A 21,829-nucleotide genomic window follows, 5' to 3' on the forward strand; every position below is an offset into this window, starting at 1 on the left:
TGGGCGTACCGCATCACTCCAGGGAGCACAGGATACAGCCCGTTTAAGATCTTAAGAGGTAGAGAAGCCTTCACCAAAGACAACACAGCATGGAGGAAATTGGTTATTCAGAGCAAGTGGTCACCGGCGGTGGTCAGAAAGAATCTGGAGAGAGCACAAGAAGTCTACACTGCTCATTACAACAAAAGACGAAACACTCGAAGTACAGAACTTGACAAGGGGGATTGGGTGAGGGTGAAGCTAGCCATCATGAAGAGAAAGGGGGAAAGCAAGTTTTCACCCCCCCTCAAGGTGGTGGAGCCCTATGCCCGGTCGGCCCTACTGAGCGACGGAAAGATATGGTCTATGGACAGAATGGCAAGGTGCAGTAAGATACTGAAGTGGGAAGATGAAACGGAAGAAGGAGCGGAGCAGGTCTTCGAAGAAGGAGTAAGTGAAAGTGGAGAAGGACAAGGAGAGAACGTTGGTGAAGAGGGAGAGAGACAAGGAGAGAACGTCGAGAGTGCAGAAGGACAAACTGCAGGTGAGAAAAAGGAAAGGAGAAGGTCGACAGGAGAAAGAAGCAGAAGCGAAGAAGGAAGTGAGAAGAGAGCAAAGGACAGAGAAGCAGAAGGTGAGAGAGAGCGGACGGAACACAAGACGACAGGAGGAGAGAGAAAGGATGAGAGAGTGGAGACTCGAGTAGGAAGAAGGATAAAGGTACCGGAGAGATTCAAAGACTATGAAATGGACTGGAAGTAAGACTTTTGTATATTTGTTGTTGTGCATAAAGGGGGGAGATATGTGGTAGCGTTCTAGCTGTTCCGAGACAGGAACAGGAAGCAGAGAAACAGGAAGCGGAAGGCAGCCATGATTGTTTGCTGGCGTCGACCGCTAGTGATTGCACAGCCCCGGCGCTCCGAATAAAGAGATTAGAACAGTTACCTGGTGTGATCGCATCTTTACATCTCTGAGTGTGTGGTGGTTTCAAGGCCTCAATCTGCAGGAAGGAAGCTGGGGACCCAACTCTCCTGAGTCCAACCTCCCTCTACTTCCAAAACCAACGATGCACAGGCTAGCAGCGCGGAGACACTCTCTGGGACACAAAAACCTAAGACCGGAAGGCTCAGTCTGCTGTGGATGACCCCAGTAGTTCTGGTGGTGGTGAGAGGTGTGTTTGTGGGGTGGGGGGATCCTTCACAATACACGACAGGGAAGAGCGTGGGGCTTTCAGCAGCTTCTCTTCTTCTCGACCTGCTGTCAGGCCACTACGAGGGCAGTTTGGCGATTTCACCATCCTCCACTGTGAAGCCGTGTAAATCAGACAAGATGCATGTATTGTAAACATACCTTGTGGGGGTGGTATTCAACACCTGTCAGAGCTCAGAAACAGAGGTGTTACAGGCTCTTCAGGAAGAGGGAGAAAGCACACATGCCAACATTGCCGAAGAGTGAGTGGGAGATAAAAAAAATAATAATCGGGAGAATGTATTTCCCCCCAGTGACTTTTATTGACACAGGAGCAATTTCAGGCGGGAGACAAGCAACATAAAGCCATTTTTTGGCTTAAAAAATTCGAGAGTCTCCTGCCTGAATGGTGTCTATGTATGAGCAAGCCTCCATTAAAACCGGTTGGATCCGGCTGTGAGGCCCCCTCTGCTGGCGCTGAGGCCTCAAACCTGCACCCATGTCCTTCCTCTCCAGGACAGACGCCACAGCCCTCCTCCCCCGGTGCCCAGCCTAGCGCAAACCTCAGGTGCACCAATAGAAGGTTCCAGACATGTCACGGGGAAGTTCTGAAATGTTCTGAAATGTTGGGACCCTTGATCTAAAGGAAGGTGATCAGTCCCTGAGGCTTCCGCTTACTGTAAACTACAACCTGTAACCTATTCCAGTGAGGCTTTTAAAGGTGCACTTTTCCAACTATAAAAAGACGTCATTGCTTCTTTATGGCTACGTCATCAAGATGCGCCCCAGAGCAAGAGCAGAGAAGGTGCAGTGGACAGGGTGCCCCTTGGTTCTGCCCTCCTCCCCGAAGGGAGGGGGGACGTGGCTGGACCCGGGGTCTTAGGGGCGGCCACCACCCGGAGCAGAAACCAGACTGGACTGGGCAGGGGTAAGGAGAGGGGTGAAAGGCAGGGACGGTCCTGGGCAAGCGGCTTAGGACACTGGGTTCAGTCCAGCCGTCAATGTGACCATAGGAGCTTGGTCTGGGGTGTGGGTATTTGGCACTGTTGGGGTACAGGTGACTGGGTCACCTGTGCAAGGATGGGTGGGGACGTTCACCCAGGATATCAATTTATTCAGGGGATGGAAGTATGCTTGCCCTGGATGAACTGCATAGTACGCTGGAAGTGAAAGGTCGCCCGGACTGATTCTGCAGGCTATGAGCTGTTGGCCACTGCATTCTGAGCAGTGGACTGACAGGACATCGTTTCCCCGCCCCCAGGACATAAGTCCAACGGAGTCATAGCACTCCCCGAGAAAAACCCGGTGAGTCCATCCAGACCCTGCAGCTCATCGAGACTGCCCGGACCTCCACACACCAGAAATACAGAAACACCCGGTGTACGAGACTAGGACCGTGTTTCCTATCCAATACTGCCCGGATCCCTAGAACCCGGCCATACAGGCGGTTGTACTAATATTACAGGCAGGCAAATGTTGTCAATTTTAGTCCTGATGATGGTCCCATGTAATTAGAACAAGAGGGATCGAAACGTCGACTTCACATAGTGCTTTCACAACCTAACCATTGTGTTTTATTCAGTTGTGTCTAGCATTTTCCTGGCCATACTTCAATCCAAACATTGAATTAAAAGTGGCCTATATTGCTCGTTTTTTGCCTGTGAAACCCTTTTCCTTATATGTTGTTTGTCCCTCTTGAGTAAGGTACAGGACTGTGCCTCTTAATCATTTATCAGTTTTGTTCATTTTGTTCAAATAAATACCCTGTCCGGCTGGACAGAGGACAAATATAGTCTCCTATTATGGCCTATATTACATTGATGTTGTTGATTCTGATAAGCTAAGGACCTTTGTTTTTTAGAGCAGGCCCTTATCATGGAGGCACCCGCTACATATTGATGTTATTTACTATTTAAGGATCATTGGACCCAATGCATTGATGAGCAACGTTTTCGGACATATACTCACCGCCCTGACGAAGTTCATCATATGAACGAAACGCGTTGGCTGATGTGTGTTTACCTTTTTGGATATATTTAAATAAAGCTGATACCTATGAAGACACTGACCATACTTCTTTATTAGACGTCACTTCACCTTGGGAGTGCACCGTTCCATTGTTTCCTAGACGCATTAGAAGACTCTTGCAGCAGTAGCAGATGAGTACAGCAGGCCGTTGATGTCAATAAGAGACCTTGAGTGTACTTATAGGTATATGTATAGCGCAACCCTAGCTAGACAGCTATGGAGCGCTGAACTTTGTGGCACTGGTGGTTGTTGCACTGTGGGATTGGAAAGCATGGTCTTCAAAACTATAGGAGCCGAGTGATGCTGAAGATGGCCCCCGTGGTGTACCACATGCTGATCATGTACCGCTGTGGGGATGCAGACAATAGTTTAGAAGCAAGGTACAATGTACTGATCATGTCCAGCTTTGGCGATGCAGAAGATACTGTTGCCGCTGAACATTAATAAACTTACCAAAGGGCCAATTGTATCACCCTGGACCATGTGAGTCCCAAACGAGGAGGACCCAAGGCTAGTAAAGAAAATCCACACAACACAAGATTCAATGTCCAAACCGTTAGGGGTTAATTAAGAATCATTACAGAAAGCAAAAAGAGTAATTAGTCATATGCAAATCAGCATCAATTAGAGAACAATCCACTCTCATGGACATGCTCAGTAAAGTCTCAAAATATTTTTTGTACAATCAAGAAGAGGACAGACATGGAGTCTGCCTCCAAAGAATAAGCAAACAACTCTCATAAATTCTCTAAGTACAAAATCAAATAGCAGACTGTCATAGAGTCTGCTCGGTATGAAGCTAAGGAAAGGTGTGGCACACCTCCCAAAAAGAACATTTTGTATAGATGTTGGTAGTGAAAGACACTCTCTTGAAAGTGTAAAAAGAAGTAATGATGACAACAATCGATCCATTTTCATAAACACCTGATACTTTAACTGCATCACTATTAGAAATGCCTTCAGAATGAATAAATAATGCTAACACTTAAACTAAAAACAAGAAAATGACGTAAAATATTTGCAAATATTGAATACATTAGTGTCTTCAGAACCATCCGCAGATGCAAGAAAAGTCCTTTATTTGTTGCAAAAGTGAATACAGTTAGAACACAAAGACATCCTCCCCTCAGCTACGAAGAGTAACATTTCATTTCAGCATAGCACCACCGAACAAAGCCTATTTCTACTTTTTTTGTTGCCAATAGAAAAGTACACCAGCAAGCATTTAAACTCGAAAAGTAACAGCATTTTCTTTTGTATTTACAAAAGTGCATGTCAGCAAATACATCTGAGGTCCAGTCATGTCAACTTGAGCCTGGTCATGCCAAGTTATAACAACAATGAAATAATCTTTATTCGAAATGAATTCATCTGCTCTGTCAATAGATTAGAAGACAGACTGGGGCCTGAGTGATGCTAAAGCTGGCCATTGTGCTCCACAATATGATCAGGCACAGCGGTGGTGAGGCTGAGGTTTGTCTGGAAGAGACTCTTGCAGCTGAGTGATGCCTGGGAGAGCCTCTCTTTGGTCCAATGTATTGATCACATGTGGTATATATTTGATAGGATGAATGTTCATCATCAGGGCTCAGACGCCCTCCTGTCAATCACATTCGGGTCACGCCCTGGAGAAGGGGAGGAGACAGTTCACTCTCACTGCAGTGGGGACTCGTTGCCTCTGAGCTGGTACTGGAGGTGTCTTTCTGGCTCTGTGCAGCTGTGTACTGAGCTAGAGTTTAGCCTGGAGGAAGACTGAAAAGATTTAGGGCCAGATGCGTCAAGCATTTTTTTGCCTTTGCAAACGGCCGATTCGCAGAGTATTAGGGAATTGCATCGGTATTCATGAATGTTTTGCGACAGAAATGCAGTCACAAATCATTTGCATTTTACCACCTACTTCAAGTAGTCCCTTGGGTACCCCTTCCCCTTTGTGAATGTCTGTAAATGCGTTTTCTCTTTTGTAAAGCAATCTGTTTTTCTTTTAGGTGAAACATACTGTTTTACCAAAAAAAAGATTGCGTTATTTAAAAGCAATCACAGACATGGAGGTCTGCTGACCCCAGCAGGCCACCATCCCCGTGATTTCTGCGATTCCTAGGGGGTCGCAAATTGCGACCTACATCATTAATATTCATGAGGCAGGTCATTTGCGATACCCTAGGAATCGCAGAAAGTGTTAAACACACTTTCATTGATTTCTGTTTTGCAATTTGTTTAATTGTGAATCGCAAGGGTTAGCAATTAGGAAACCGCAAAATGGTTTGTTGATGCATCTGGCCCTTAAAGATTGATTTATTGATTTATTATTTAATTCAGAGACCTGGCTGGCTGGCGGCTGCCACTCATTCAGAACTTATATCCGCCTTCACTGAGACATTCCAGGCTCACGGCCACTTCCTCCACATTACTAGTCCTGTGGACTTCGGTTGTGGTCTGGAATATTGAGTACAGAATATTGAGAGGCCAGCCTATTGTTACTAAAATATCAAAAATAAAAATATTGCGGAATTAGGTACATATATATATACAAGTGAAGATTTACTATTCTTAGATCCACATCTAGATACCTTGAAGATATACACATTGTCAAGGTGCATATGTGAGGAGTTAGGTGTCAAAAATCTTTACATACCTAGCTGTCGGTCCGCGATAGTTTGGCCACGATATTGTGGCCACTTGATATTCTGTACTTGGTATTTCAGATCTATTCCAGTGGGATCCAGACCCGCCTGGTCCATGTGTAGGGTCTGGGTGCCTCTCGTTTACAATGTATTGAACTTTAGAGTTTAACAAGCATTGGCAAAACCAAACAGGGCGCACCTTAGAGACCTATTGGTTCTGATGATGTCTTTTCTTCATGTTGTAGAGCATATCATAAAGGAAAGAAAAAAAAGATTTTTAAATAAGAGCAATGATGCGGCTGTTGGCTCGTGCCATTTTGTGGGACCTTGCATGCGTTAAAAAATAACTTTAAATATTTACATTTTTAAAAGCTATACAAACCTTTTGTAAGTTTAAAAATGTTTCGATTGTTAAAAAGTTAATAAACCTTTTTTCATATGATATTTCGCCTGAGCAGAACCCTCTTCAGCCTTATTTCCTGCAGAATTCTGTGGGAGCCAGGGCAGCAGAAATGGTGCCTTTGACATCCTCTGCAGAGGGTATGCACCCACAGGGCCCAATTCACAGAACTAACTTAAGACAAAATCCTAAACTTACTACCATTTTGGTATTCACAGACGGCACTTACTCATTTCGGTATTCACAGAAGGCACTTACTCATTTCGGTATTCACAAAAGTTAGGACTCCTAAATGCCTTCTGTGAATACCGAAAGTCTTCAAGTTAGGATTTTTCTCAGTTTAGGAGTAGTAAAGTTAGGAGCCCTAACTTCTGTGAATACCGAAATGAGTAAGTGCCTTCTGTGAATACCGAAATGGTAGTAAGTTTAGGATTTTGTCTTAAGTTAGTTCTGTGAATTGGGCCTACAGAGCCTAAATGCTGGATAAATTAAAACCTGTGTCCCTGATGCTGAAATCTTCCTTGTTAGTGGCGCTTACACATCTAGACCTCATCTCTGCCTTTTCTGCTCTTCCTCCCAGGGCTGGTCTTGCTGCCGGAAACGAACCACAGATTTCTCCGAATTCCTCTCCATAAAAGTAAGAAAGCTGTGATGGACTGATTAAACGAGCCACCTCTTACCCTGTCTCTCTCTTTTCCTTATTTCCTCCCTTCCTCCTTATCTAACTCTCCTCTCTTCTCCATCTCAGTCACTCTCCACCCCTCTGTCTTACCCTCTTGCTTTCTTTCCTTCTCTCCTGTCTCTTTCTCCCATTTCTCTCTGTCTCCTTGTCCTTCTCTTTCTCTCATCTTCTTCTTCTCTCTCAGTAGCGGCTGCTGCAGGTAAGCGCAGCGGGGGATGTCGACAGACGACGGAATAAGGAAAAATAAATAATTCCTATTCCGTCGTCTGTCGACATCCCTTCCGCCCCGCTACGCCCCACCGCGCTTACCTGCACCGGCTGCTGCTACGTCTCTCTCCTTTTTTATTCTATCCTTCTGTTACACTCTTTCTCCTTGTTTCCCCCCTCCTCTCTCTCTCTCTCTCTCTCGCCCACTATTCCTGTCTCTCTTTCTCCTTTCCCATTTCTATCCCTGACTTATTCTCTCTTGCTACCAACATTTCAATCTCCTTCTTTTTCTCTTATGCCCTCCTTCTCTCATGTTTTTTCTGGCTCCCTCTCTCTTTCTTTCTCTTCCACTCTTTTCCTCTTCCTCCTCTCTTCTCTTCCATCTCTCTCTTCCTTTGTCAATCCTCTTTCTCGTCCTCTCTCTCGCTCTCATATTCTTTTTTATTTTGACTCCATTTCTTTCTGTTCTCAGTTTCTTTATATCTTACTTTCTTTTTCTTCCTTTTACTCTCCTTCTCTTTTCCCTTTACTTTTCCATCTTTTATCCTCTTACCTCCACTTTTGCTATACTTATCTCTCTCTCTCTCTCTCTCTTTCTTACAGCTTCTCATTCTTTCTCTATTTCATTTTGTCTTTGATTCTTCCTCTCTCCTACTTTGTCTCCCCTTGACTCTACCCCTTACTAACCATTTGCTTTTAGGTCTTGCCTACCAGACATATTTTAGCAGTCTGGTTGCAAAAGACCTATTGTGTGCCATGCAAAGATCTGGCAGTGGGCTTAGAGCCCTCCCTCTGCTTCTAGTTGTTAGCTTTGTTGTCACTGTCATTTGCTTGCTTCTTTTTATATCGCTGAACTTTCTCTTCTTGTGTTTAGCTCCACCCCTGAAACCTAATACTCTCTTTACCATCCTTTTGATTGGCTGTCTTGTATCCTTCCACTTCTCACTTTGAGGTAACTACTTTTTAGGTCTCGCCTAGGCATCGAGACATGCTGTATCGGAGGATGAAACACAAGCCCTACTATTATCATATGAGTCGACACCCAATTTATCAAGTCTCCACATCAAGGGAGATGAAAATAAAAGTAGATCAGTCACAATCAACACAATAAGGAACATCAATGCCCAAAAATAGAAAGTTAAACATTAATAATTAAAGAGAGTATCTTTACCCACTGTTAATCATGACACAAACCCAGGTAACCCTTTGAAACCACTATTAGGACTACTACCCAACTGCCGTTCAGCCGTGAAGCATGCCTATGACATCTCCGACCTCATCTTGAGCTAAGAAGTTGACATGGGGATCCTAACTGAATCGTGGTATACCGAATCATATTCACCATGCATGAATATATTGGTTCCTCCAAACAACAAAATCGGGAGACTAGACAGACTAAAAAAAAAGGGGGAGGTATCGCTTTCACTCATCTCTCTGATCTCTCTGTTACTCAACTATACTTTAATCTACTTGACTCCTGCAAATGTCTTGCACTTTCCATAAGTAATCGAGATAATCAAGTATGCAAACTTCACTTTTTTACCATCCCCCTCGTAAGAACGATCCTTTTATAGACCACCTAATGGAAATCATTACAGCAAATTCTTCCCTCACTCCAATGACATATTCCTCGGGGACTTCAATCTTCATTGAGATTAAAGATTTCCTAGCAGATCAAACCCTTACTAAAGCCTGCACTCTCCCAACTCACTCAAAAGGCTCTACACTAGACTGGATCATCTCCAAGGAAAAGGCTGTCAAAATAATCTCGATTTCTCCTTGCGATTGGTCAGATCACCATATTATTACCTTCCAAATACCTGGACTAATAAAGAAAAGAGCTATGTAATTAGTCAAACCTAAGCAATGGGTACGGGATACAAAAGGCTTAGACAATGAGAAACTAGCAGCACCTTGTGAGAATGACCTTCCCCCACCTACTAATATGACAAACGTTAGTGAACATAAGTACAGATCACTATAACTCAATGATGTCAGATATAATCGATTCATTAGCTCCTTAAAAACTGAGAAGAATCCCGGATAAAGATAGAAATCCTTGGTTTAATGGATCCCTAAACCCATCTCCACGACGGCCCGCAGCGCCTAGAGACCCATAGGGGTGAGGAGTTCGCGCTTTACAAATACCGGATTTGAATTCTTTAAATCTTCCTTGTGGAACAGAACGTAAAGATTTCTGGTGAATCAAAAACTTTCATCACTTTCCCCTAATATGGTCAGAGTACCGCAAGGCTCAACTCGTTCTCCAACACTATTTAACCTTTATATGAAACCTCTAATTGAAATACTACGTCACACCAACATCTCTTTCCACATGTTTGTAAAGGACACACATATTTATAATAACATTACATTTCTTAACTGGAGGAGATCGAGACAATAAATGAAGCATTAAAGGTGACCATTCAATGGTTAACAAGCAATTAGCTTAAACTAAAAAGGACATAAAGGAATGGACCAAGATGATCACTCCGCTATACTGCACCCTGAACATAGTAGGCTCAACCAAATCACTGGGAATAACGCTGGATAAGAACCTGAACATACAAACCCACATCAACTTGTTGGCTAAAAGTGTCTGTTTCACATGAGCTATCTTAGAAAATTGCAACCATTCATAGAAACATCAGACCTCAAAATGGCAGTCCAGGCATTAGTCATCTTGAGGATTGAATATAGATGTACAACTCTATCAGGACTTCCCAAGATCTCAATAGCTCCATGTTGGATTTGGCCCTTCTGGCAGGTTCACCCCTAAACCTTTTGCTTTTTAATGGTGACCTGGTGATAGTGATTTTTGGTTTCTGCGCACTTTACCACTGTGCCCAGGGTAAAGTGTGTGCATGTGGTAAGGTTGGCCTGCCCTCCCATAGGAATGCATGGGGAATGTATGTGTCAATGTTAGTTCCTGATGTATGGGGAGTGCAGGCTTGAGTTTGGTATGTGCGGATTCGTGTGATTAAATGCTGCGCGATGATGTGTGCGGCGTGAATGTGTCTAGTGTGGAAGTTGGTGTGCCTGTGCAGTGAATGTGCTGGCTTGTGATTGGCTGGAGCTGGCTGGTGTGCCAGGCTCCAGGAGTCAGGATGGGTGTGCCCCGGTGGTAAATGGGAGATCTGCATGTTGATGGCTGGGGAGGAGTGCACCTGGGACCTGAATAGGGCTGGGCTTTCCCCCACACAATGCTGGCTCTGCCCCCTGTGGTGCGACTGATGACCCTACCCATCCTGTGAATAGGCAGAGGGGCTGAGCAAAACAAAGTGCTCAGGAACCAGTTGTATCTGGTTCGCCCCTTGCCTGCACCCTTGTAAACAAAGGGATTTACTGTATAAAAAGGGGCTGTGTCCCCTTGCAAAATGTTTTCTTCCTGGATCCTTTTCTTGAGAGGGCTGCTGCTGCTGGGCGCCAGGAGGACCGCCACTGGGGACTGCCTCCCTGCCTGGAGGGCCCTGTGAGCTGGATCCTGGGCCCAGCCTTGCCCCCCTGCCCACCTAAAGACTTTCCTGGACTTTTGGATTCCTGCCTACCAGCCCCTGGGAAGCGCTGGCCTCCCCCTGTTGAAAATAGCGCATTTGCGCCACTGGAGCAGTAATCCCTGGCCTAAGGGATCCTCTGTTTGCTGATTTACGGCGCGGGTGCCCACCCCGCTTTTCTGCCGTTTTTGTGCCCCCTAGCGCTTAGGAGCGCTTTCTTTTAATTTGCTAAGTCCCGTTCTTTTCATTTCACGGGTGCCACCCCACTTTAGCCTTTATTCCGCGGGTGCCCACCCCACATTGCTGGCCGCTTGTGGTGCTGATCGAAATCAGGGGCTGTCCCTGTAGGTGTGCGCAGTTCGAGGGAGCCTACCCCGTAATTTTGCCGGTTTATGTCCCTAGCGGGTGCCCACCCCACCAGGGACCTTGTGCCCGTGTATTCTTGTGCATTGCCCCTCGAGGGTGCCTACCCCTCATTTTGCCCCATGGTTGCCTGGAGGAAACGCTGAGGGCCACCACGTTGCCCGCGGTGACCTGGAAGCGGAAGGAAGATAACCGGAAGCGGCGGGAGCCTACCCCACGCTCCTGCGCACCAGCAGAGTCACGCCAGTGAGCCCCGCAGCCCCGAGATAGGAAGCAGCGCCGGCAGAAGCAGAGAGCCCCGCCGGCGCCAGCAAGGTCCCGAGGTACAGAGCAGCGAGCCGGTGAGTGCGGGTTGTCCCTATCGGTTCTCCCGGGTGGCCCCACTTGGCAGCGGGCTGCTCCTGCATTGTTGTTAAAGAGCCTAGCAGGCTCCAAGGGCACGCATTCTTCAGAGCCCCCGAGAGGCTCATGGGCACCATTGTTCTTTAAAAGCCCCGTGAGGGCCCAGGCATTTATTTGTTTTGAGCCTAAAAGGCTCCACCGTCAAAGGGGGCATTTTGTATCACGAGTCCCCAGAGGGGGGACATCAAACGTTCAGGGGCATTCTGCATCTAGAGCCCGAGAGGCTACTACACCCTACATTGCAGGGGCAGTTTCCAGGGTAGAGCGGCCCCAGTTGGCAGCGGGCCGCTCCCCTAGCGGGCAGCATTGTTTTTAGAGCCCAAAATGCTCTTGGGCATTTTCCTTGGTTTCCGAGTCCCCAGAGGGGGGACTCCAACGTCGGGGGCATTATTGTTCAGAGCCTAGGAGGCTTCCACGTTGTTCTTGGTCCCCAGTATTCCTTCAGAGAGCCCAGAGGAGATCCCCAGCTGCCCAGCACTTAGTGGGCAGCTGCTCCGTTTAGGCCCCCTGACATTGCGGACACAGGGCGTCCTAGCCCCAGAGAGGTCAGTTGGCCTGGGGACAGTCACAGGTTGTGGCCTATGTGATTTCTGCACAATTGTTCTTCCTGCACCTCTGAATGTGTTTTTATGCATCATGTGTAATGTCTTATGCCTATACCCCTAATTGTATTGTGATGCTTAGGTGGTTGTTCTTCCTAATATAGCTATACTAGTGAGTTCCTGGTTCCCTGCGTAATATTTTCCTAAGGTGGTTAGGGTTGCATAGGTGGTACTTACCTGTTACCAGTGATTACTGGTTGTGTGCTTATTTCCTATTTGGTGCTACAGTAATTATTATTCCTACAAAGTGCTAATTCCTACAGGTATCCTAATTCTAAAAGTGCTTAGTCCTGACAGTGGTCCACATGTCCCTGTCATGTACATATATCCCCTGTAAATTCTGCCCGTGCCTGTTGGCACATTGTAAAGTGTGTGTTTTTATCTAATGTGCTTGCTACAATACAAAGGCTATATTTATATACAACCTGGTGTGGAATTTCCTTTGTGGTGGGCCTTGGGTGTTGTTACTGGGTGCGCGCGCAAACACTTAACCTACATTGCCTCCGGGATAATCCTTACTGCTCGCGCCACGTTGCCTAGAGGGTGAGCAGGGGTTATCTTTGGCGTGTAACTCCCTTGCCCTGACTAGAGTGGTGGTTTCTGCCTGGCTTTGGCGCAAGCCTCAGCCAACCGCAATCCCATTTCTAACACTCCACTAAAAGCCTTCCTCAATGCAGCCGCAAGACTCATAGCAGGTTCTAGAAAATTCAAACACATCTCTCCTCACTTTAAGGCTCTGAATAGGCTACTATACAAAGCCAGAATTCAACTCAAAAGGGCTTGTATCCCACACAAAGATTTACACTTCAAAACTCCGACGACCCTAGCTCAGAAAATTGAGATACTCGGAGGAGGCTGGTATTCCCGGAGCGCCAGAGATCTAGTGCTGAAACCCATTCTTCCAGAAGCAGCAAACTTATGACAGAGCCTTCTCTGGAGCCCCACCTAGAATCTGGAATTTCCTGGCCCCAAACATTAGAAGGATCCTGACCCCGTCAAGCTTCAAGAAGGAAGCTAAGATCTTTCTAATGGGCAAATTCCTACCATAACCAACTACAGAGAATTCACTTAAATGTTTGCTTAGAGATTATCACCTATTCCCCTTGGGTATGTAATTTGCTCGCTCCAAAATACTCCCAAAATTAAGCATATTGGACCTATAGAACCCACCTTGGAGAGACTATCCATGTAAATTCCAGAGTCATATGCCCAGTATAACTGTAAAATATAGAATAGTTACTATTTTCATTTGAGTGTACAAATTGTTATACTATGTATCCTTTAGGCTCACGAATTATTGTAATTTCAAATTTATTTTCTTGCTCTTAGAATTTGATTTTACGCTCTAGAGTTATGTGACCAGAGGGTACTTTATGCAGTAAGGTCTTTAATTCATCTATTGGCAATGCACTGTTTTATAGCAATGTCAGAGGTTATTTCACTCTGGTCCTAGTAACAACCTTTTAGCTGGACTACAGTGTCCATAATGCCTTGCAACTGTAATCAAAAGCATCATTGCGTCCTTGTCTTTTTCAACAATTTATCTTGCCATGATTGATGTAAAATGGGACAAAGGGCCCCCCTTACTGCCTCAAAGGAACCTATTTCATGTAGTACTTTGCAGCAATAATCCCCCAGAAAAGAGTGCTTTGGCATAGGTGAATTAGAGTACTCACTGCATAAAGTACCCTCTGGCCCAAGGACAGCATGTAATTCTCTGCAGTGAGAACACGTCAGTAATGCATGGGCTGGTTCACTCCCTAACGCATAAAAGCAAAATATACTGGTGACAAGGCCCACGGGGCAGAACCAAGATGACTTCCAATTCTGTTCTGCACAGTCACTCTCCCCTCTTCTCTTCAGGGCTGCACCAAAGGATGCCACAGCAAAGAAAAGCCAGTTGAGGCCCTGGTGCCTGAAGTGACTGGCAGCAAAGATGTGTCTGACCAGAGCGGGCAGCGGCATGGCCCGGAGCGCATCGTGCAAGGCCCCAAGTCTGCCGAGAAGATGAAGCGAGAGCGACCCAGGTATGTTGGGTGTGTGGGACAGCTGGGCATATTGCTTCAAGTTGTGGTGTTGGGTTCAAATCAGGCCTACATACTCTGCTAAACTCTCTAACACCTTAGTATAGAAGTTGGCACGGACACTGGAAAATGCAAAAGACAAGTTTATTAAGACCCCATGGGGTGGTGGTACATTCCTACAGTACCCTTCGGCAATGTAAGAAGTAGCACACCGAACATCGGTGCGCGACCTCTTTTATACAGTTTAATGGCAATGAAAAGGTAGGCGTTTACAAGTTACACATTTTAGGTACATATAAGGTCATTTTTGGAACACAGCCAGCATGTGGGAGGAGTTCAGTAGCACTGGTCAGTTTGTGCTAACATTCCTAAAGAATGACCAGTCGATGCATAGTGCGCATGTGCGCTTGACCAGTACTAAAAATAGCCTGTTGCCGAGCAGAATAGATGACCATGGGTATCGAGAAAGGATGAAAAGGCACACTGACCACGAGGCAGCGTGTTCATATAAAATGGAAGCCAGAAGGATTCAAAATGGCCCCCGTTCGTTTTGGTCAAGTTAACGAAAGAGAAAAAAAAAGCCGTGTAGCTGTGCTAAACGCTAACTCAGGAGCTGCCAAAACACGACAGACGGCCCTTTTAGCGTTTAGCAAAAGCTACCTCATAACGAACGTAATCAGGATTCTCATCATCAATGTTGATGGCCATTATTTGCAGCACTTCATCGTTGACCAGTTTCTCTTCCTTAATAATAGCTCGTTTGGACGGGATACAGGCTGTAATACATACAGAACATAATGTTGGGCCACATTGAATACATAGACAAAGGGAAAACAATACTCCAATGAAAATACATAGAATGGTTAATAATTTCCAACCCCAAGTACTGAGTAGGGTCCAAAACCAACCGGAAAAGGTCCATGTTCCATTTTCTGGGTGGATCTCAGCAGCTATCTTATGTAGTTTCGTAATTGAATCATACACGGAAGGTCTATTATCTGGCACATACACACAGCAACTACTTCAGATAATGCGGCATGCTCCGCCCCGATCAGCTAGTATCACGTCTAGAACCATCCGGTTCTGGAGCGTCACAATTCTGGTAATTTGCAATTCTTCAGTTATATTCCCTAAAGCAGAGGCAGTTTCATTAGCGACGGCTTCCACCACACGTGTAAGCCGCCTTATCTTTCTGCTATTCAGTGCAGCTCCTACAAATGAAAATAAACCCAAATTGAAATCTACATATTGCTGTAAAGTGGTATCAGTTTGGTCTATTCCATCAAGATCTAATGTTCTTTTAACTCTGTTTAGAACAAAATCATGATACAGAACGTAATCATTGTGATACATAGGAGGAGCAATAAATACAGGTGGCAATACAAAAGCTATGTAACATGTTCCTAACCATCCCAATGGCAGACGGTATCCCTTATTTCCACAAATGAAATATGTATTACGTGAAGCTACAAATGCAATTCCATTTGGCATATCAAAGGTAAGTGTAATATTACATTCGCTGCGGCCTACAGGGATTGTACCTTTATTTCTAATACAAAGATCTGCTTTTGTATCAATAACCGTTATCACATGTAAGCTCGTTACAAAAGAAGAGTGTACCAAGCATTGCAAGAACCATTATGAGAAAACGGGAGAGGAATGAGTGGAGTTCCTCCCCTCTTCTGATGTCCGGGCAACATTCCACATACCCAACAATTTGATGTGTTGGTCATGTTGTGAGTATGATGCAAAATCTGAATAAAACTGTTATTCAAATAGGTCTGTCTATGTCTCTCTTCATGATAAGGCAAAGTAAAATGAAAATGTTCAGATGGGCTTGGAGTGGTGGGCAGTAGGTGTTCTCGTGCAGGAAACAATTGTTCTATAGTCCAAGCTACTACTGCGATCACCACTATGGTCAAGACAAACAAAACAGTACCAAGAATTCTCCATTTTCGTGTCGAAGGAGATGCCATAGTTCGCAAAACAATGATCTTCAAGAGCAACACTAAACGAAAAAATAAAAACGATGGTTCTGGACTGAGGCTGCCGTTGGTTTGTTCTCCGAGATTCAAGACGGGTGTCGCTACACTGGACAGAACTGATCCCCCCCCCCTTGATATTCCCGGCTTCCGTTTCACAAACCTCAGAGCGTTTACCAACCAGTTTCAAAAATGCAAAAAGAAATTATTTCCTGGGACGTAGATTGTACTTCACTCCATCAGAAACAGTGTGGTCCGGGAAGGCTTCCTCCGATTCATCGGACGTAACAGCTGGGCTCTTTTCTGCATCCAAAATCTTTCTGTAGTCGGATAGCACCACAGGGCTTACCAGATCCGGAGAAACGCGACGACAATGACTGGAATGAATCCACCGTTTCTTGTTGGTGACTCTTACTGCGGTCCGAGTCGCCAGCAGCACCTGCTCAGGGCCATGCCATCTCTGTTCCAAACTGCTGGATCGCTCGAACACGCGGACCATCACGTGGTCCCCAGGATGAAGATCGTGAGCCTCACCAGTGGAGTTATCAGGGAGCGCTTCTCGAACCTGTTGATGAATAGAAAGTAAATCATTTGTTAATCGTGCCAGATAGTTGTTCATCACTATACAAGGCACATCATGTATAAAACGAGGTTTAGGAACTCCCCAAATATTCATCGGCCTTCCAAACACCACTTCATAGGGTGTGAGGCCAGATCGAGAATGTGGCACTGATCGAATAGACAGCAATGCCAAAGGCAAAGCGTCCGGCCATTTCAAAGATGTGGATGCCACAATCTTTGCTAGCTTCAGCTTCAGAGTTGCATTGTATCTTTCTACCAAACCTGCTGATTGCGGATGAAAGACAGCGTGGAATCGTTGCTTGATTCCCAATCCTTTCAGGACGTACTCCACTACTTTCCCAATAAAATGAGGACCATTATCATTCCACATAAACTTACAAACACCATAGCGCGGGAAGTACTCTTTGAGCAACACCTTAGCTGTTGTCAATGCTGTATTGTCTTTCGTAGGGTAAGCCTCGATCCATTTACTGAAGGCGCACACCACCACTAGGACATACTTGAGGTTATTACAGCGATCCAGCTGGATGTAATCCATTTGCAGTACTTCGAATGGTGCAGTAGGTGGAACGAACCCTCCTTTAGGAGTATGAGTCCCTTGTCCGGGATTGTGCTGTAAACATATCAGACAGGTCTGCACTACTCTCTTAGCCGTACTAGCAATTTCAGGATTTTCCCAAACCCGTGTAAGCAATTTAGTAATTGCAGAGCTCCAATATGTGCCAGCCCATGTGTCATTTGCACCATTGTTTGTAAATAGGCCATAGGTAATTTCCATCTTTCCATATCTTTACTTCGCCAGCAACCCTCATCATCCAACATTCCTTCAGTGGCCCATTTCGTAAGTTCTGCTTCAGATGCTGATCTCTGTATATCTAATATTTCTTCTCTAGCATCATGCCACCGCTCGGCTTGTGCTACACAATAATTCCCCCATGTACGTGGTGGTACATGGGGGAATTATTGTGTAGCATAGCGGTCTCTCTCGCAATGCGATCTGCGAAAGCATTGCCTTGTCCTATTTTATCCGTCACCTTTTTGTGTGCACTGCATTTGACTATTGCTACTTTCTTTGGACACAATAATGCAATTCAGAAGATCGCGTACCAATTCTCCATGCATAATGTGTACTCCATGTGAAGTCAAGAATCCTCGTTCCTTCCAGAGTAAGCCAAAATCATGCACTACTCCAAAAGCGTAACGACTATCCGTGTAAATGTTCACACATAGCCCAGCACTTAACTCACATGCTTTCGTTAAGGCTATCAATTCAGCTGCTTGGGCCGATTTCTGGGGTATTCGTGCTGCTTCTACCACTGTCTTAAGTGTCATGATCGCATAAGCTGCGGAAGTCGTACCATCTGGTAACCTCACACATGACCCATCAGCCCACAGTTCCCCATCTACATCTGCAAATGGCGTATCCTGTAAGTCGATACGACCCTTTGTTTGTTCCTCAGTCAGAAAAACACAGTCATGTTGTTCTTCCTTCTGGGTCTCAGCAACAGGATCCGGTAGTAAAGTCGCAGGGTTCAGTGTCGCACATCGCTTTAGTGTGATGTGCGGCGCCAACAACGTTAGCTCATATCCTGTTAGGCGGGCACTAGTTAGATGCTGTGTTTTCGTTTGATTCAACAACGCATCTACCGCATGGGGAACTAACACCAACAATTTGTGTGACAGAACTATTCCCTCACTTTGTCGTATCGCTACTGCTGTTGCTGCAACTGCTCGAAAACATCCAGGCAATCCTCGAGCCACAGGGTCGAGTACCGCCGAGAAGTATGCACAAGGTCTCTGTTTGTCGCCGTGTGCTTGCACTAAGACTGACAATGCGCACCCATCCTTCTCATGTACATACAATGTAAAGATCTTCGTATAATCAGGTGTACCTAACACTGGTGCAGAACAAAGAGCTTGTCTCAATTGTTCAAAAGCATTCTGACATTCATCCATCCATTCAATGGGAATCGGTGTATCTTTAGACAACAATGCCAACAAAGGCTTAACAATGTGTGAAAAACCCAATATCCATTGCCTACAAAAAGACGTCAGACCTATGAAGGCACGAACATCTTTCTGAGTGCGGGGGACTGGTGTGTCTAAAACTGCTTGAATTCGATCTGGTGTTAATGCACGGCCCTCCTTAGACAAAAGATGACCGAGGTAGGTCACCTTGGGTCTACAATACTGTAACTTTTTCTTCGAAACCTTATGATTATTTTCGGCTAAGAAGGAAAGCAAGGAAAAGGTACTTTTCTCACATTGTTCCTGCGTGTCTGCTGCAAGTAAGATGTCATCCACATACTGAATAAGAGCCACTCCATCCTGTAATTCAAAGGAATCAAGCTGCCTTTTTAAAGCCTGACTATAGATGCTAGGACTTTCTGTATAGCCTTGAGGAGCTCGACAGAACCTATACGATTTATTATTTAATGTAAATCCAAGGAGATATCGACTATCAGGATGTACAGGAATCGAGAAAAATGCGTTTTTCAAATCGATAACCGTAAAAGTAGTTGCCGTCGGTGGAACCAACGTAAGCAACGTGGTGATGTCAGACACCACCGGGTACTGAGGCACTACTATCTTGTTGATTTCCCTCAAATCAATAATAAAACGGTAAACCTTAGCATCTGTATCTCTTTTAAGGATCGGTAGAAGTGGGCTGTTGCAAACATTGTAAGGAACTTCCTCAACTACTCCTGCCAAAATCAAATCATTCACAATGTGTATCAAAGCAATTTCACCTTGTCTCGAAATTTTATATTGTGGGACACGTGGCAGAGATACTCCCTCCTTTACAGTAATACGTACTGGGGGAATACTCATCTGTCCTACGTCAGTATCAGAAGTGGCCCACAATGTTTTCGGTAGGGAGGCAAATACTTCAGATTCATGGAGAAGACACACTCGCTCAACTTCTGGATAATTTTCGTTCAACACAACTCGCACTCCTTCCGGGGCACAGCGAATAGTAGCTCGAAAATGTTTTAACATATCGAGTCCCATAATATTATCCGGTGTATTTGGAGACAGCAAAAAGGGACAAGGGGCAGCAAATTTATCAACATGAAATGCAACGGGTTGAGACAGTGGGCTAGAAGTAGGTGTTCCATCGAACCCTATAGCTGTAATTACCTCGCCAGACAGGGGAGCCCTTGGAACCAAGTGTTTGGACAAAGCGCTACGAGTAGCTCCTGTATTGACCAGAAATTGATCAGTGGAATCCAAAACATGTGCTTCTATATATGGACCCCTTTGATCAACTGGTACCTCAACCGATTCCACACCCCATCCTACGCAATCCTATGCATAGCGTTCATCGCGTGGCTCAGCAGAGCCACCCTCATTTATCTGATATTGATTGCAATTATCAAGCGTATTATAATCTGCCTGACCACGACCCCTTGCTCCATATCCTCCACGATCATTTGATCCATAACCTCCTCGATCATTTGATCCATAACCTCCTCGATCATTTGATCCATAACCTCCTCGATCATTTGATCCCCATCCTCTTGGCCCTCCATAATTACTTCTAGACCTTCCACTTCCTCGTCCCCTCAAATTACACTGCTCTCGAAACACTGGACAGTCTGCAATCCAATGTCCAAACTGCTTACAGTATGCACACTGATTCACAGATATGTCAGAACGAGGAGGAGGAGCATTATTATACGATCCTCGTCCCCCTCTATTGTTTCCCCTCGTAGTCTGAACCTGAGCCAACATTACCTTTGTCTTCAAATCCTTCGCTTTCTTATCACTACTTTCCTTTGCCTCCAATTCCTGTTGTTCGTAATATTGAGCCATAGTCAATAAGGAAGCAGGGGTTGCCGTGGTCCACGAACTTTCACTCGCTTTTAATCGTTTTGCAATCTCCGGTAGGAGATTAGCCACATACTTGTCAACGAATAAATGCCTGCCTGTATCTTCTGTTAATGATTGCCCACTGTAATCATGGAACGCTTCCTCAAAGCGAGAGAAGAAATCAGAAACCGATTCATCCGTTTTCTGCTTACAAGAGGCTAATATAGTCCAATCAATCTTTTTAGCGGGAACAAGAGTCTTTAATTTTTTTTAGTATGGCCCCTGGAAGGTCTAATATTAATTGACAAGGCTTACATGCTGGTTCCCTATCTAAATCCGCTTGAACTAGATCCTTCCAACTGGCCCCGAGAATCGTGTGGTCGTCAAACTTACGAATCGCCCTCCACATATCAGGGGGCAATATTAACCCAAAAAACAGATCAATATCAACTAACGTCATAATACACGATGAAATTGCACTTTCAACACTTTCATAGAAAGCCGCTGGATTTTTACGGGGATCAGGCAAAGCATTCTTAAGCGCCATAACGTCTGCTCTACTCCAAGGCGTATAAACCCAGTTATACACAAAATACCCTTTCGCGTCTTTAGATATTTTATCATCATCTGTGCCATCCCCTTTATGAGGGACATATAAAGGTGCAGCTTCACGCATAGGTCTAACATTAATCGCAGCGATCTTATCTGTTCCAAAGATAGAACATTCTTTGGATATCTCCGTCGATCCGGACGCAGGCGGACCCGATGACTTTTCCAACTCCCGTAGCCGTGTCGCCTCATTCCGTAGCTGAACCAAGCGTTTGAAATATTCATCCGCATCTGAAAGAATAAAAAGACCTTTACGAAAGTTATCACGACCCTTGGATATATCCTTTGGTTCTAATTCTGTAGAATACCTTCTAAATCGTTCAACAACCTCATCACCAAAATGATCTAAAAAATACAACCTCTCACTATCGGACCATTCTTCCATTTGCTTACTAATATCAGAGACAGTTACAGAATTAACATTTAGCTTTCGTGCAAACGAACGCAATTCCGCCGTTCGATCCGACGATAACCTTGTACGCTGTGCATTCTGATCGTCCTCATCTGAGTCCTTGTTCGGAGCCGTAGGTGCGACGTACGGAGGCGGACAGCGATCTAGTAATGAAAAATCATCTGTTTCATTAGTAAGGACCGGATAAAGAGGACGCCGGATGGGAAACTGACCATTAACCTGCAAATTGTGTTCTCGAGTCTCCCTCTCTTTCTGTTCCTGTAACTCCTTCTCCTGTAGCTGTAAAGCTTTGTCACGTGCAGCCTTCCGCTGCACCTTCTCCGTCAAGGCTTCCTCACGCTTCACTCGTTCACGCACCTCTTTCTCCCACATACGCACACAATCAAACATATCTTGTCTAGACCTTCGCTGAAACAAACACTGCTCTACATATTGAATCTT

At 45.2% G+C, this 21,829-nt stretch overlaps 1 protein-coding gene across 1 annotated transcript in view; it reads left to right on the forward strand.

Annotated features, from left to right (window-relative positions):
* ITGB1BP2 (integrin subunit beta 1 binding protein 2) overlaps positions 1-21,829 on the forward strand; it is a 121,041-nt gene that overhangs the window by 47,274 nt on the left and 51,938 nt on the right. Inside the window, exons 3-4 of the mRNA XM_078640233.1 lie at positions 6,797-6,853; positions 13,830-13,993. Of these exons, the coding sequence (XP_078496359.1) occupies positions 6,797-6,853; positions 13,830-13,993 (221 nt within the window). The remainder of the gene's footprint in view (positions 1-6,796; positions 6,854-13,829; positions 13,994-21,829) is intronic.

The sequence above is a fragment of the Lissotriton helveticus genome, chromosome 4_2 (assembly GCF_964261635.1).
Source record: "Lissotriton helveticus chromosome 4_2, aLisHel1.1, whole genome shotgun sequence".
NCBI classification, from domain to species: domain Eukaryota; kingdom Metazoa; phylum Chordata; class Amphibia; order Caudata; family Salamandridae; genus Lissotriton; species Lissotriton helveticus.